At 56.8% G+C, this 12155-nt stretch overlaps 1 protein-coding gene across 1 annotated transcript; it reads left to right on the top strand.

The window, feature by feature from the left end:
• The first annotated feature begins 4023 nt into the window (after positions 1 to 4023).
• On the top strand, positions 4024 to 11609 carry TMEM61 (transmembrane protein 61). The gene is made up of 3 exons (XM_056356608.1): positions 4024 to 4113; positions 8270 to 8680; positions 11066 to 11609. The coding sequence occupies exons 2-3, from the start codon at positions 8331 to 8333 to the stop codon at positions 11349 to 11351; spliced, it is 636 nt and encodes a 211-aa protein (XP_056212583.1). The 5' UTR covers positions 4024 to 4113; positions 8270 to 8330; the 3' UTR covers positions 11352 to 11609.
• The last annotated feature ends 546 nt before the right edge of the window (positions 11610 to 12155 follow it).

The following is a 12155-nucleotide window of genomic DNA, read 5'->3' as shown; positions in this document are numbered from 1 at the left end:
GGAGCTCTAGAAAAGTTTTGCCTGACTAAAGACTGCGCAGAGATATCAGGATTTAACTCTTTCCTTCCCCACCCCTTTTTAGGCGAATTTGAAATTCTTTGCAGATTTTAGTGGAAAGCTCCTAGGAAGCTCTTACTGTCCCCATTTGCAACACAGAAATTTCCCTTGCAGGAACCCCACAGTTTTATCATGCCCATTTATCTACACAACAGCCTCAACAGGAGGTGGCACATCAGCCTGGTGCTCCTGCACTGACACAAGTCCCACATGAAGAGCAGAAAGAATCTGAGATCATTGCTCATCCATGAAGTGCTCTGTGGGTGAAGGTGTCAGTAATTCTCCCTTGTCAGGGCTTCCCACCCCAGCTGCGTTCCTCAGCATGGTGCAGCTTTTCAAACTGCTGGTTAGGACACTGTTACGGTCAGGTTAGGACACATATAAGCTTTAAAACTCTCAGAGGTTTTGGATCCAGAGGGTTGCTAGATGATGGACATAGTGCAGAAACCACTGATACTGAAGAAGTTATTGCGCTGAAAGTAGTTTATACGCTTCTTGTTCTTCTGTTATGATTCAAATCCAGTAAAAGCCATTGGAACTAAATAATAAGATATACTATGTACAAAATGGGCTTTTGGAGTCAGTGAGGTCTCCGGGCAAAAACCTAGTTGTCCACAGAAAGAGTACTACTTGGCGAACCTGGCCAAAACAAGCAAACACCACTTTGCAGTCATGGGGATGATCAACTTCCACACCCAAATGCTAGGCTTTTCCTGCTGGAGAGCGAGAATGAGGAGTTCCAAACCCTCCAGCTGCCCATACAGCAGAACCACCACAGAGAGATCTATGGCCAGCTGCAGGTTCAACCCCAAATAATCCTAAGGGCACTGGTGAACATTGCATAATTTGAAGATGTAGGACAAATATCTTCAATGTCTAGATTTACTGCCTGGATTAGGTAGGAGTGCCTGAGCCAGTATATCAACCCATGCAACTAATTAGACATTTTAAGAAGTTGTAAATTAAAGCAAAGTTAAAGAGCAGGAAGTTTCTCCCTTGCTTTAGGTGTGCCGGGTGCAGGAACTTCCCATCTGCACATCCTCATGGCTGCGTGCTGCAGCCCCTTATCAGCTGTGCCACACGGCCTGTGCTAAGGGAGAGCACGAGGTGTGCCAGCCCCTTGGGAATGGCTTCCCTATGGATCCAGGCAACGTGGGCACCTTATGCCTGCAGAGACACGTCCCCTAAAGCCTCATCGGTGGCTCTTTAGTGGCTCTGTTATGGACAGCAGCACCCTGGAGGCAGCTGGGCACAGGGAGAGTGGCCCAGGCACCAAATCACCGACGGAGACCTATGACCTGGCCCAGGGTGTTGATGCTCCCGTCCCAGCTATGAGGGCCCTGGTGGGGAGCCTGGGCTCCTCTTCTCTGGATTTGGTGCCCTGGTGCCCCCGAATTCCCTCTTGACTTGGTGCTCTGGTATCAGCCACCTTGTCGTGATGGGGTAGAAAGTGCATGCGTGTGCCCACACACACGTGTGCACACGAAGGTACTGAAAAAGCTAACTTAGCCTAGCCTGATTATACAGCGAAATACACCGTTTTACATGTGATTTGCTGCAGCAGCAAAATGTGGTGAATGGTGAATCAAAAAGCAGCACTTTTCCGTGCCGGCAGCGTTGATCAGGCACAGCATACTTACCTGGGGGAGGCAATTACTGGAACAATCTCTCTCTGTTCCTCCTTTGTTCCTGTTTGTGCAGGGGCTGTAACTGTCTTTTACATCTTCTTGTTTTCTCCACTGCGGTTTCAGCATGCATGGGGTGTTTTACATATTTTGCACAGATATTCTGTCTTTATTCTGGAGAAGCCCTTTGTCTGTGCCCCATGATGTGCCGCAGCACCTTGTCTACCAGCAGGAAAGCTCTCGGAGAGCAAAAATGTGGTTTGGCCAAGGTGCTGCTAAGGTGACAGAGGTGCTGGCACCACGCAGTGCTTATAGCCTCTACCTTGTTGTGGAATATTTGTTGTTGGTTTGTGGCTGCCTGTAGGCCAGCTCTCTGGGGAAGACAGAAGGTCGCAGATGGTTATGGGGCTGGAGGACTGAAGGGCCAGAGCGACGTGTTGGCACAGAGCCACCTCACTCTCTGCAGCCCTGTGCTTGGAAGAGCACGCAGGACCATGCGCTCACGCTGCCTTGAAGTGCTTCAGAAGTCATTTGACAATCAGATTTCCCTTAAATATAATATCTGAACAGGTAATGAGCAGAAGATGTCTCATTGTCCTTTAACAGTGGATCCGGTGATTCACAGCACCCGCGTCACTCGTGGGTGGTAACGTGAGTGCCCAGCAGTAGTGTGTCTGCGACAGCCCACCCAGATGTGCACTCCTGGGATCCCTGGGACCAAACTCTCTCCTGCCAAGGAGTGAGTACCACAGTGTTTGGAGGACACCTGGGATTCGTTGTCAGGGATTACGCCCTGGGGTTCAAGGACCTTGCTGCATCCCAGCCCAGGGGTGAGGCCACGTCTGAGATGCTGCTGGTAAGCCCCATGCTCCTCTGTGATGGAGGCCCAACCTGCTACAGGGCCAGCCCCGTGTGAACCAGCCCGCCTTGTGCCTCAGTTTACCATCTGCAAAACTCCCCAGTGTCTGCAGGTAAAAGGGGCTGCACACCCACACGTTTTCAGCTAGGCTGAGTGGCTAATAAACAAATAGGAAGCAGATATGAATTCCACAGCAGGGCTTTGCACCAGTCCCTGCAGCCTGTGCAGATAAACCCTGAGCTGTTTTTGAGCCAGCAAGGTGAGGAGCTGCAGGCAGCACAGGAACAGCAGACCCGGGTTCGGCTACGGTGCAGGTGTACCCACAGAAACAGCTTTGTCTGTCAGGGATGCTCAGCTGTAGCTCAAGAGCAACGCGATGGATCCATGAGCACGCACAGCACGAGCACAGCGTGGCATGGCGGCTGTACATCAAACCTACCTCCATCTCTGTGGTGAGGAAGTGTGCCTGAGCCAGGTGCCAGTCGCACAGGCCATCCTGAGCCTCAGATCAGAGCATCCTCGTCTTGCTTAATATCCAGGTGTCCTCGTGGGCGCCGTGGGGTCAAAGTGTCCAGTTGGAACAGGGAAAAGGGGTGATACTGGCATTTAACAGAGGTGAGAACTGAAGCAGCCACAAAGCAAGCCCGTGGCAGAGATCCCCCGTGCTGCGGTGTGGGTGTCCCCCCCATAGGACAGTGGTGTGTCCCCCATAGAACAGCGGTGTCCCACCCATGGGGCAGCAGCATCCGCAGGGCAGCGGTGTCCCAGGCACGGGGCACCACGTGTGGGCTCTGCAGCTCAGAGCTCTCTCCAGGCCCCTGGTCCGCCTGTTCCTTGGCTCCTACACCCAGGGGTGACCGAGCTCTGTGCCTCCCATCCCGTCGGGGCACGGGCAGCGCCACTGCGGCTGAACTCACCCAGCACCACTCGAACCAACACAGGCGGGTCACATCCAGCCCCACCGGCCTTCCCTGCCCAGCACCGGCCCCGCCGGTCTGCCCCGGCAGCTCAGCTCCTCCAAGCAGCGCGCAGGAGGCAGTGCCTGCGGGGGGTCGCCGCTGCCTTGGCTTTCCCTTTTTTTAAATTTTTTTTTTTTTTTTTTTTTTTGGTCACACCCCCACCCCAGGGCTGCGGTCCCGGGAGCGCTGCGCCCCGACGCGACGGGACGGGAGGGGAGGGGACGGGACGGGAGGGACGGGAGGGGACGGGACGGGACGGGATGGACGGGACAGGAGGGGAGAGGAGGTGAGGGGACGGGTCGGGACGGGACGGGACGGGAGGGGATGGACGGGACGGGACGGGATGGACGGGACGGGACGGGACGGGACGGGAGCGGAGCAGCGCTGCGCGGAGCCGGGAGCTGGCGGGGCCGCCCCCCGCCGTGCCGTGCCGTGCCGTGCCGTGCCGTGCCGTGCCGTGCCGTGCCGTGCCGTGCCGTGCCGTGCCGGGGGAGCGCTGGGGCCCTGCCCGCCCCGCCGCCGCCGCCCGCCCCCGGCCCCGCCCGCCCCGCCCGCCCCGCGGGACGGGCTCCGCGGAGCCGCCGCTCGGCCGGAGCGGGGCTGGCGGCGGCGGGTGAGTACGGCGGCGGGGCCGGGGGCCGAAGGGGGCACGGGCACCCCTCCGGCTTGTCGCTTTGCCAGAGAGGTGGCCGGGGGCACCGACCGCGGCGGGGACGGGTGTCCCGGGGCTGCCACCGGGCGACGGGCGCTTCAACAGAGGGGACGGCGGGTGCAGGCGTCGCGGCCGTCGGGGCGGCCGGAGCGGCGGCTGAGCCCTGCTGGGGGCACGGGGCCTGGGAGCTGGGGGGCTGCAGGGCTCCACGAGGGCTCCCCTCCATCCCCACCTGCCTCTGGGGGGCTGCCGCACCGGTGCTTCTCGGGCGCTCTACGAAAGCGTCGTTACTGCTGTGGTTTGGATGGGCACCAACCCCCTGACTACTACTGATGATAACAATAATCATCCTTATAACAGCAAATTCAGATAAAGGCAGGGAGCAATCTGCCTAATGACACGCCTGCACTTCAGCACGTCTCTCCCCGGCGTTTCTCTTGGCACATCTGTGTGTGGTTAAAGGTCTCCAGCCCATGTGGTGTGGAAGGACAGGCTGCCGGCGTTGTGGAGGGACGGGGTGTGGAGGTGGCTTTCTGGGTGATGGCGGTGGGAGAGATTCAAAACTCTTTTCGATTCTTGTGTTGCTCGATAAGAGTGGTTTTCTGAGTAATGCTTAGTAGACCCTATGAATCACCATCTGCATAACTTTATATGGGGGATGCTATTCTCAGCATCTTACTGGAACTATGTAAACTATTAACATTCGTATCTGCTTGTACATGAAATGTGCAAATCTGTTTCCCTGGGAAGGCTATTTCAGAGCAGGTCAGAGGAGGAGACGGGGCAGAACAAAATGTCAGGGTGGCTCGGTGAGTGGAGATGGGTGTTTGGGAGCTGGCAATTGCCATCTTCAGAGGGGAAGCCCCTCCATGGAAACCTGGGCTGGAAATGCTCACCGGGAGACCTGACGTGCGGGATGCTGAGTGCCCTGGGAGCGGAGCCAGGGGCAGGCTTGGGGAGCGGGCACTTGGGTCCTGCCCTGGCCTCACACCTTGCTTCCTGCCCCTGCTCCTTCAGCCTCTTCTTCCAGCAGTTGGTGGGGCTGAGAAAAACATTGTGAGTCTTTTAAAGAGGCTCGGGAGAGCTGTGCCAGCCAGAGAGGGGGTTTGGCAAGGGGACGGTGCAATGGCAGCGTCACCCAGCGCGGAGGAGCCACCCCCACACACGCGCTGTGGGAGCACGTGCCGGGTAGGCTGGAGGAGCGTTTTGCGTTGCTCCTCGCGCTGCACTGGTTTTGTCAAGAGAGAAGAGTTTATTCTCTTGAGCTGTCAATCCATCACCTCCCAAAGGCTCTCCGCCTTCCCTCCATGCCTGCCTCCCCCTCACTGCTACCCCTCCCAGATGTGTGCAGCACCAGGGGCTGCAAAAATCTCTGTGCCCAAGCAGGGGAATCGCAGCATCTCCCAAACCTCACCAGGGGAATCACAGCATTTCCCAAACCCAGCTAGGCTGACCCCAAAATGAGAAGAGTGTTGATGGCAGGAGCTGAACATTTCAACTCTTGGTGCTGTTTCAATCCAGGCTTTCGGTTTGGAGTGACCCATTGGATTGAGAGCTTTGCTGTAGGGTTTTTTGGTTGTGGGTCTTTTTTCCAAATAATGTTGGCTGAAAATTTTCCAGGAAAATGCAATGCTCTCAAAAGGAGCTGGATTCACAGGTCAATAGGGTCCTTGCGCTCTCCTGAACATTCACTGCTGCAAGGCAGCATGAGCCCAGCTTGTTTGCTACGTCCTGCTTGTGTTCAGTGGTGAGTTAGAGGATGCTGATCCCTAAGAGCATATCGTAGCAGCTCTAACCAGTCCCTAACAGTCCCTTCTCTGTCTCAGCTCAGCCAAGCCCCTGCCATTCAGGGGGTAGCATCTAAACATGTCCCGTTGTCATGTCCCATTGCCGTGGAGGGAAGCTCTGCCTCCTCTCAGCCCAGGAACGCCACCTCCTTCCCGGTGGGTAACTGCACTGCTGCTGGGGATCCCTGGCCATCACCAGCCCGGGCAGCAATTTGGGCTTGTGACCACAAGACGAGAACTGGAGTGTGTTGTTGGGGCTCCCGGTCCAGCAGCCTTGCCACAGGTTTCCTAAAGCTCACTTCTCATCGGATTCCTTCATTAAATGTAGATTAGATCAGATGGCATTTCTTTCACTACAAAGTAATTTGGGTTTCCATGTAGTGGGCCCATCTGATAAATAATGGCTTGAAATAATGTAATCGCACCCGCCATTGATCCCACTGAGTCTGTGCTGGACTTCTGCTCCCTGCCTAGGCTCTTCCAGAGCCTCCCTTGGCTCGGCTCTTCCAGATCACAGGGTACAATTTAAGTCCCTGCTGTAGAAGGCAAGCTGTGCCTGGAGGAATGGAGACTAAAGCCATCAGATCATTTTTACTGACCTATGGGCAAAGTGGTGAAGGTAGAGGTGGGGGCTGAGTGCGGATTATCCAGCTTTCTATCCACCTCTGAGCTTGAGTCCCATCTCCGTCCTGGCTGTTCCCCAGTGTGCAGGCTCTCTGCCGGCACTGCCACCATGAGAAGCCCTCACAGAGGAGTCACCCAGGACTGAATCTGTAAGAGGGTGCTAGTGCTTAACTCTCACATGGTCCAAAGCTTTTTGTCCATCAAAAAGTGGGAGCTGAACCTGCATCTTCTTGCTGGGCATGAGCAGGGCCAGAGAGGACGTGGTGGGACCTCTCTGCCTCCCTGGTTGTTTCGTTAGTTGGGGCCTGGGGATCCCCAAGCCCAGGGAGCAGATGCTTGCTCTTTGCTGGAGAAAGTGAGGGGGAGTGAGAGCCCCACAGAGGCCAGAAACCAGCTCCCCCTCTCCAAATTTTCCTTCACCAGGGGAGGACAGTTGCTCTCAGCACATGACATTTAGCTGAGAGGTGCCACCAAGCAGGAACGTGTGGCACTGCCTCATCTCCTTGGTTGCCCAACCAACCCCAGACCACCCTGGTAGGGACGGTGAAGGTGGTGGTAGCACCTGCAGGATCAGTCGCCCCGGGGAGGTGAGGAAGTGTGCACTGGAGCTGACCCAGGGATGCAAGATTTTGTGTGCCAAAGCTCATTTTGGGTGAAGATTGAGCAGGCTCCTCCAGCGTCAGGATATTTACCCCACCTTCAGAATAACCTGAAGCCCCTCTCTGCTTCTGGAGTGTCTCAAAATGGGACGTCACAGCTGGGTCAGTAAGAGCCTCGTAGATCTCAGTGGTCTGCTGCCTCAGCCCCCCCTTACCAGCATAGCAGAAACACCCCCCTCAGCAGTAGGTCATACCCTCTCCGAGGGTTTAGCTTGCATCCCAGCACATTCCTGACTTTGAACGGAGATACAGGTGGATTTCTGCTGCCATCCTTGCCCTGAGCTTGGTGGCCGCAGGGAGTGCAGCTGTTGCAGGCTCCAGCAGTGACGGCTGAGCTCACTGGGGTCACCGCTCACTCAGTGCCTGAGGAGCCATCCCTAGGTGAGGTTCTCTGGGTTGCCAGCATCTGAGGGTTTTCCCCCCCCCCCCCCCCGAAATAGCAGCTCTGTGACTTTCAGAGGTGGTACTTGGCTCTTTTCCCTGAGAAAGCAAGAGGCAGTGCAGCCCCAATTCCCCTGGGCTGCTGGCTTTCGAGCAGTGGTGCCAGCCACCCACTGTCACCATGGGACTGATTTAACTCCAGTTTCAGAGGAGAAAACATGTGTGCTGATAATTTGGAAGCGATGACATCTTAAATTAATGTCCTTCTCCCTAACCTCTTCCATAAGCCTTGCTTTGATCAGAAACCCAGCTGGCATTCCTCCGAGCTGGGGAAGCAGTCTGGAATAAAACCCGAAGACAAGAGCTATGCAAATCCCCGGAGCCGCCTCCATAGCTCCCCTGGCTGGGGTTTCCATCCTGCTTCCGTTGTTTCTTGAAAATGAGGATGTTTTTATGAGGCTGTTGGGAAATGTATGGGTCCAAACTGGCAGCTGACTTTGCTGTGCTGAAGGGCTTTCATCTGAGATGGTGGAAGTGCCCCTTCTGATAGTCAATAATAAGGCGCTAAAGATTGTGCAATCCCCAGAGAGGTCCTCGCTCAGTAGTTTTCTCCTCTGGCAGCTCTTCCATGACCTTGTCCTGCTCAAACCCTTTCTTGTCTTGCAGGACGTGGGCTCTCTCATGCCTTGTCTCGCTCTTCTCCCCCCCTAAAACCTCCCTCCGAAGGATGGCAGCTGCATCTTTCCGCTACGGCATGACCATCACCGGGGCCGTGCTGCTGGTGACGGGGACACTGTGCTTTGCCTGGTGGAGCGACGGGGAGGTGGGCTCCCCGTCTGGCAGCGGGGCTCGCCTCCTGCCTCCCCGAGAAGCTGAGGCTGTTCCCAGCTCCTCCTCCAGTGCCCTGCTCCGCTCCGTCAGCTTCTTCTGCTGCGGCATCGGTGGCATCCTCCTCCTCTTCGGGCTCCTCTGGTCCGTGAAGGCCAATGCCAGGGTGGTCTCCCGCCGCTACCAGTACCATTTCCCCAGGGACCTGCAGTACTTCACCGCGGAGCCTCTGGAGAAGTGGAACTGCAGGTGGGTGCCACATCTCTGTGCGGTGCTTGGGTAGGAAGAAGTCGAGGGTGGCTTTGAGCGCTCCGGCACGGCCGCGTACATAAGCCTGTTCTCAGGCTTGCTCACTGGCAAGCTGGGATGAGCAGTAACGCTGCTGCACTGCCGGCTGTTGCTCAGACCCTGTCCTGCGCTCTCCTCCTGCTCCTGGAGCAGATGCTCTTGCTCATTAGTGTCAACCCTTGCCCAAGCCCCTGCGCCCCCCCTCCCTGCAGGCACCCTCCGTGCCCGCCACACTGGCTGCTCCCACGGCCAGCTCAGTGGCACATGGCTGTCCTTGCCCTGTGGGGCTGTCACCAGGCCAAGGCAGACATCTCCTTAGCAGAGCCACTGAGCAGAAGACCACATTGGTTTTTCTGGCAGAAGGTCTGGATTTGGAGGGAGGGGTGGTGTCATCTAGACCTCCAGCTGCTGAAGCTTTCCCCGGTGCCGCAGCTCTGCAGTGCTCTGTGAGGATGAGGGGGTTTATGCTGTCTTTAATGGAAGAAAAATCCATGTTAAAAGGGAGTTAAATGGAACAAAGGAAAATAATCCTCGGATTGGCATTGAGATGGGAGTGTAGGCAGGGTATCCTGCGAAGCCTTTTTTGGGGTGTGGAAAGACCCCTCGGCTCACCCTGAACACCACTGCTGCTTGTTGGGTCCCAGACTCTTCCTGTGTAAGCCAGAGATTTATTCCCCCTTCTTAATTTAAAAGACTCTTGATCAAAAGGGTTTTTTTTTTCCAGAGACTGCTGTGGAAGTCGAGCCAGCCAGCCCTTCCCAGTGCTGTTTTATGGGGTCACAGCAAAGATCTTGGCTCCAGCATAAATCAGGCTCTGGGGAAAAGCAGCATTAAAAGAAACTCTTCAGAACATAAAACCGTAAAAATTCAGTTAGGCGGGAGGCACATTCCTCGTCCTCTGGGGGTTTTGGTGCCCATCTGAATATCTGGGGGTGAGATCGTGAGCCTGTCTGAGTAGTCTGGGGGGGTTTCCTCCTGCCATGCAGGGCTTTGCTGTGTCCCAGCAGGGAATGTCCCTTTCCTTGAGGTCCCAGATCCCACACCGGACGGGAAGGCAGTGTCCTGGCACTGCTGGTGCTACTGCAGCTCCTGCAGCCCCAGCTGTGCTGGCATTCATGCAGCAAAGCATCCTGAGCTGGGAGAAATGCCCCGCTCCACATTCCAAGGCAGCATGCCTTGGCAAGCTGAGGCTGTTTGGCAAAAGCCACGGCACAGATACCCAGGGCGGTAGGTCTGGGACAGGGGGCTGCCAAGTTCAGGATGGGGGCATCCCTGCGGAGCACTGCAGCTTTCCCTTTGGACCAGCTGTGCCCCTCTGATGCCCGCAGACTCCCCGAGTGTGCTGCACTGGGTTTTCATCTGCAAAAACAAGCAGAGATGGGTTGCTTTCAAAGCCCTCCTGGCTTTGGGGCTGCACCGTGTTGCAGGGTTCTGAGCGGGGCCAGGCGCAGGGCAAAGGTTGGGCAGCGGTTTTCCCTGTACACAAGCCACGTTTGCTGAGCAAAGCGCTGCTGGAACCGGCACCAGGCTGGGCCGGTGCATGGAGGGCTCCGGCGGGCGTGAGGGTGAGGTGTGACTGCATTGAACCGGGATGCCTGGCTCTTGCCTGGCTGCTCGTGCCCAACTGGTTGCTCAGCTTCTGGCAGCGCCTGTGCTGCAGGGGGTGAGCTGGCGGTCAGGTAGATGATGAGGATGCTCTTCTGCCCGTGGGAAGCCTTTTTTGGGGTGTGGAAAGACCCCAAATGCAGAATGCAGGTGCGGAATGGGGGGCAGATGTCTCAAGAGCCAGCACCTCTGCTGCTCTGCAGTATTTTGCACCTGCAGCTGTAGCCCTTAACACCGGCGGCGGCAGCTCTTCGAGGCTGCCTTACCAGGCTGTCCTGCCTCTCCTTGGGCGAGGGGTTAATAAACTCAGTGGGAACTGGGCGGTGTTGCCTTGTCACAAGGTCTGATGGACCGTGCCCTTCCTCCTGCATGGCTCCCCACCCTCCTGGTGCTGGGAAGCAGCTGACATGGTTTTCCCTTGACCCTGGGCACGCGAAACCTGCCTGCGTGCTGTCCCCAGCATACATGTGTCTATCATGCTTAGGGATGCTCCAGCCAATGGGGTTGATGGGGTGCTGGGATTCTGCAGTTGATGGGTGCTGGGATGCTCCAGTTGGTCAGGTGCTGGGATGCTCTGGTTGACAAGGGCTAGGGTGCCCCAGTTGATGGGTGCTGGGATGCTCCAGTTGGTTGGGTGCTGGGATGCCCTTGTTGACAAGGGCTGGGGTGCTCCACTTGTTGTGTGCTGGGATGCTCCAGTTGACAGAGTGCGCTGCTGGGTTTCTTTGTCTTCCCTCGCAGCACCTGGGATGCCAGTGCCATCCCCACCTACGAAGAAGCCCTGACCTGCAGACCTGCCCATGGTGCCCCAGCCTATGTCCAGCCCCCGCAGAGGAAGGAGGAGTTCACGCCGCCCCTGTACCGCTACCTGGAGGAGGATGAGAGCTGGCAGGGCAGCCGCCGGCGCAGCTGCTCCGACAGCGCCTTGTTCCGCCCCAGCCCATCCTGGCTGGAGACCCAGCACCCCGGGGAGCCGCAGGCAACGCCTCCCCCCAGCTATGAAAACATCAGTGTCCGGGGCGTCTGAGCTGGCGGCACCATGGGGCTGGGACTCTGGGGGTGGCTGCCCAGTCCCTCGGCTTTAAACTGAGCCACTTCCTTTGCAGGGGCGAGAGGAGGGTGGGTGAGAAGGGGCGAGGGTCTGTCTGGATTTCCAAGCGATCGTTCCGGGGTTGTTGGCATTGCGGGTCCTGTGGGCAATGTGTTTGGAAGGTGGGGGTAACTGGCATTTGTATTTTTAATAAAACCACTGCTGGTTGCAGATGCTTTGCATTCCCTGCGCTGACCCACCCTGGGGAGCCCATACCAGGCCAGGGGCTGCCCACTCAAAGCAAGAGCTGTATAATAAAAGCTGCAGCGAAGAAAGAGGAGTCTGGCCAGAGAAAAAAACAGCTCCGTGCCACCCCGTTCTCTCCTCTGCCTTTTCAATGCTCCTTCCAGCCACATCTCCATCCCTTCCACCTTGCTTTCTGCGCAAACTGCCTTCCCACGCTTCACTTCATTTGCTTTAGAGATGTTCAGTGGCTCGTGCGTGCGTTCAGGGCAGCTGAGTGCACTTGGCATTTCAGGCAGCATCCTATAAAAAGACACCCTGAGCAGCACAGCCCCCTCCTTGCCCACCATGGTCGGGCTTGCAGCCTTGCCCAGGGGAAAGGCCAACTGTGTGTGGGCTGCTCCATCCCCCGAAATAAGGGGGTGCCCTGGGCCCCCTGCAGGGCTGCAGAGCGGCCGTGGAGCCACAGCCGAATGTAATATATTGTTTTTAGTATAATATATTATTTTTTGTAAGCCAGGTATATGTGCTCCCAGGTGGGCAGGCAAGCAAGGGAAC

Source organism: Falco biarmicus, chromosome 11, assembly GCF_023638135.1.
Source record: "Falco biarmicus isolate bFalBia1 chromosome 11, bFalBia1.pri, whole genome shotgun sequence".
Classification (NCBI taxonomy): domain Eukaryota; kingdom Metazoa; phylum Chordata; class Aves; order Falconiformes; family Falconidae; genus Falco; species Falco biarmicus.
This window is presented reverse-complemented; position numbering and strand designations above follow the sequence as displayed.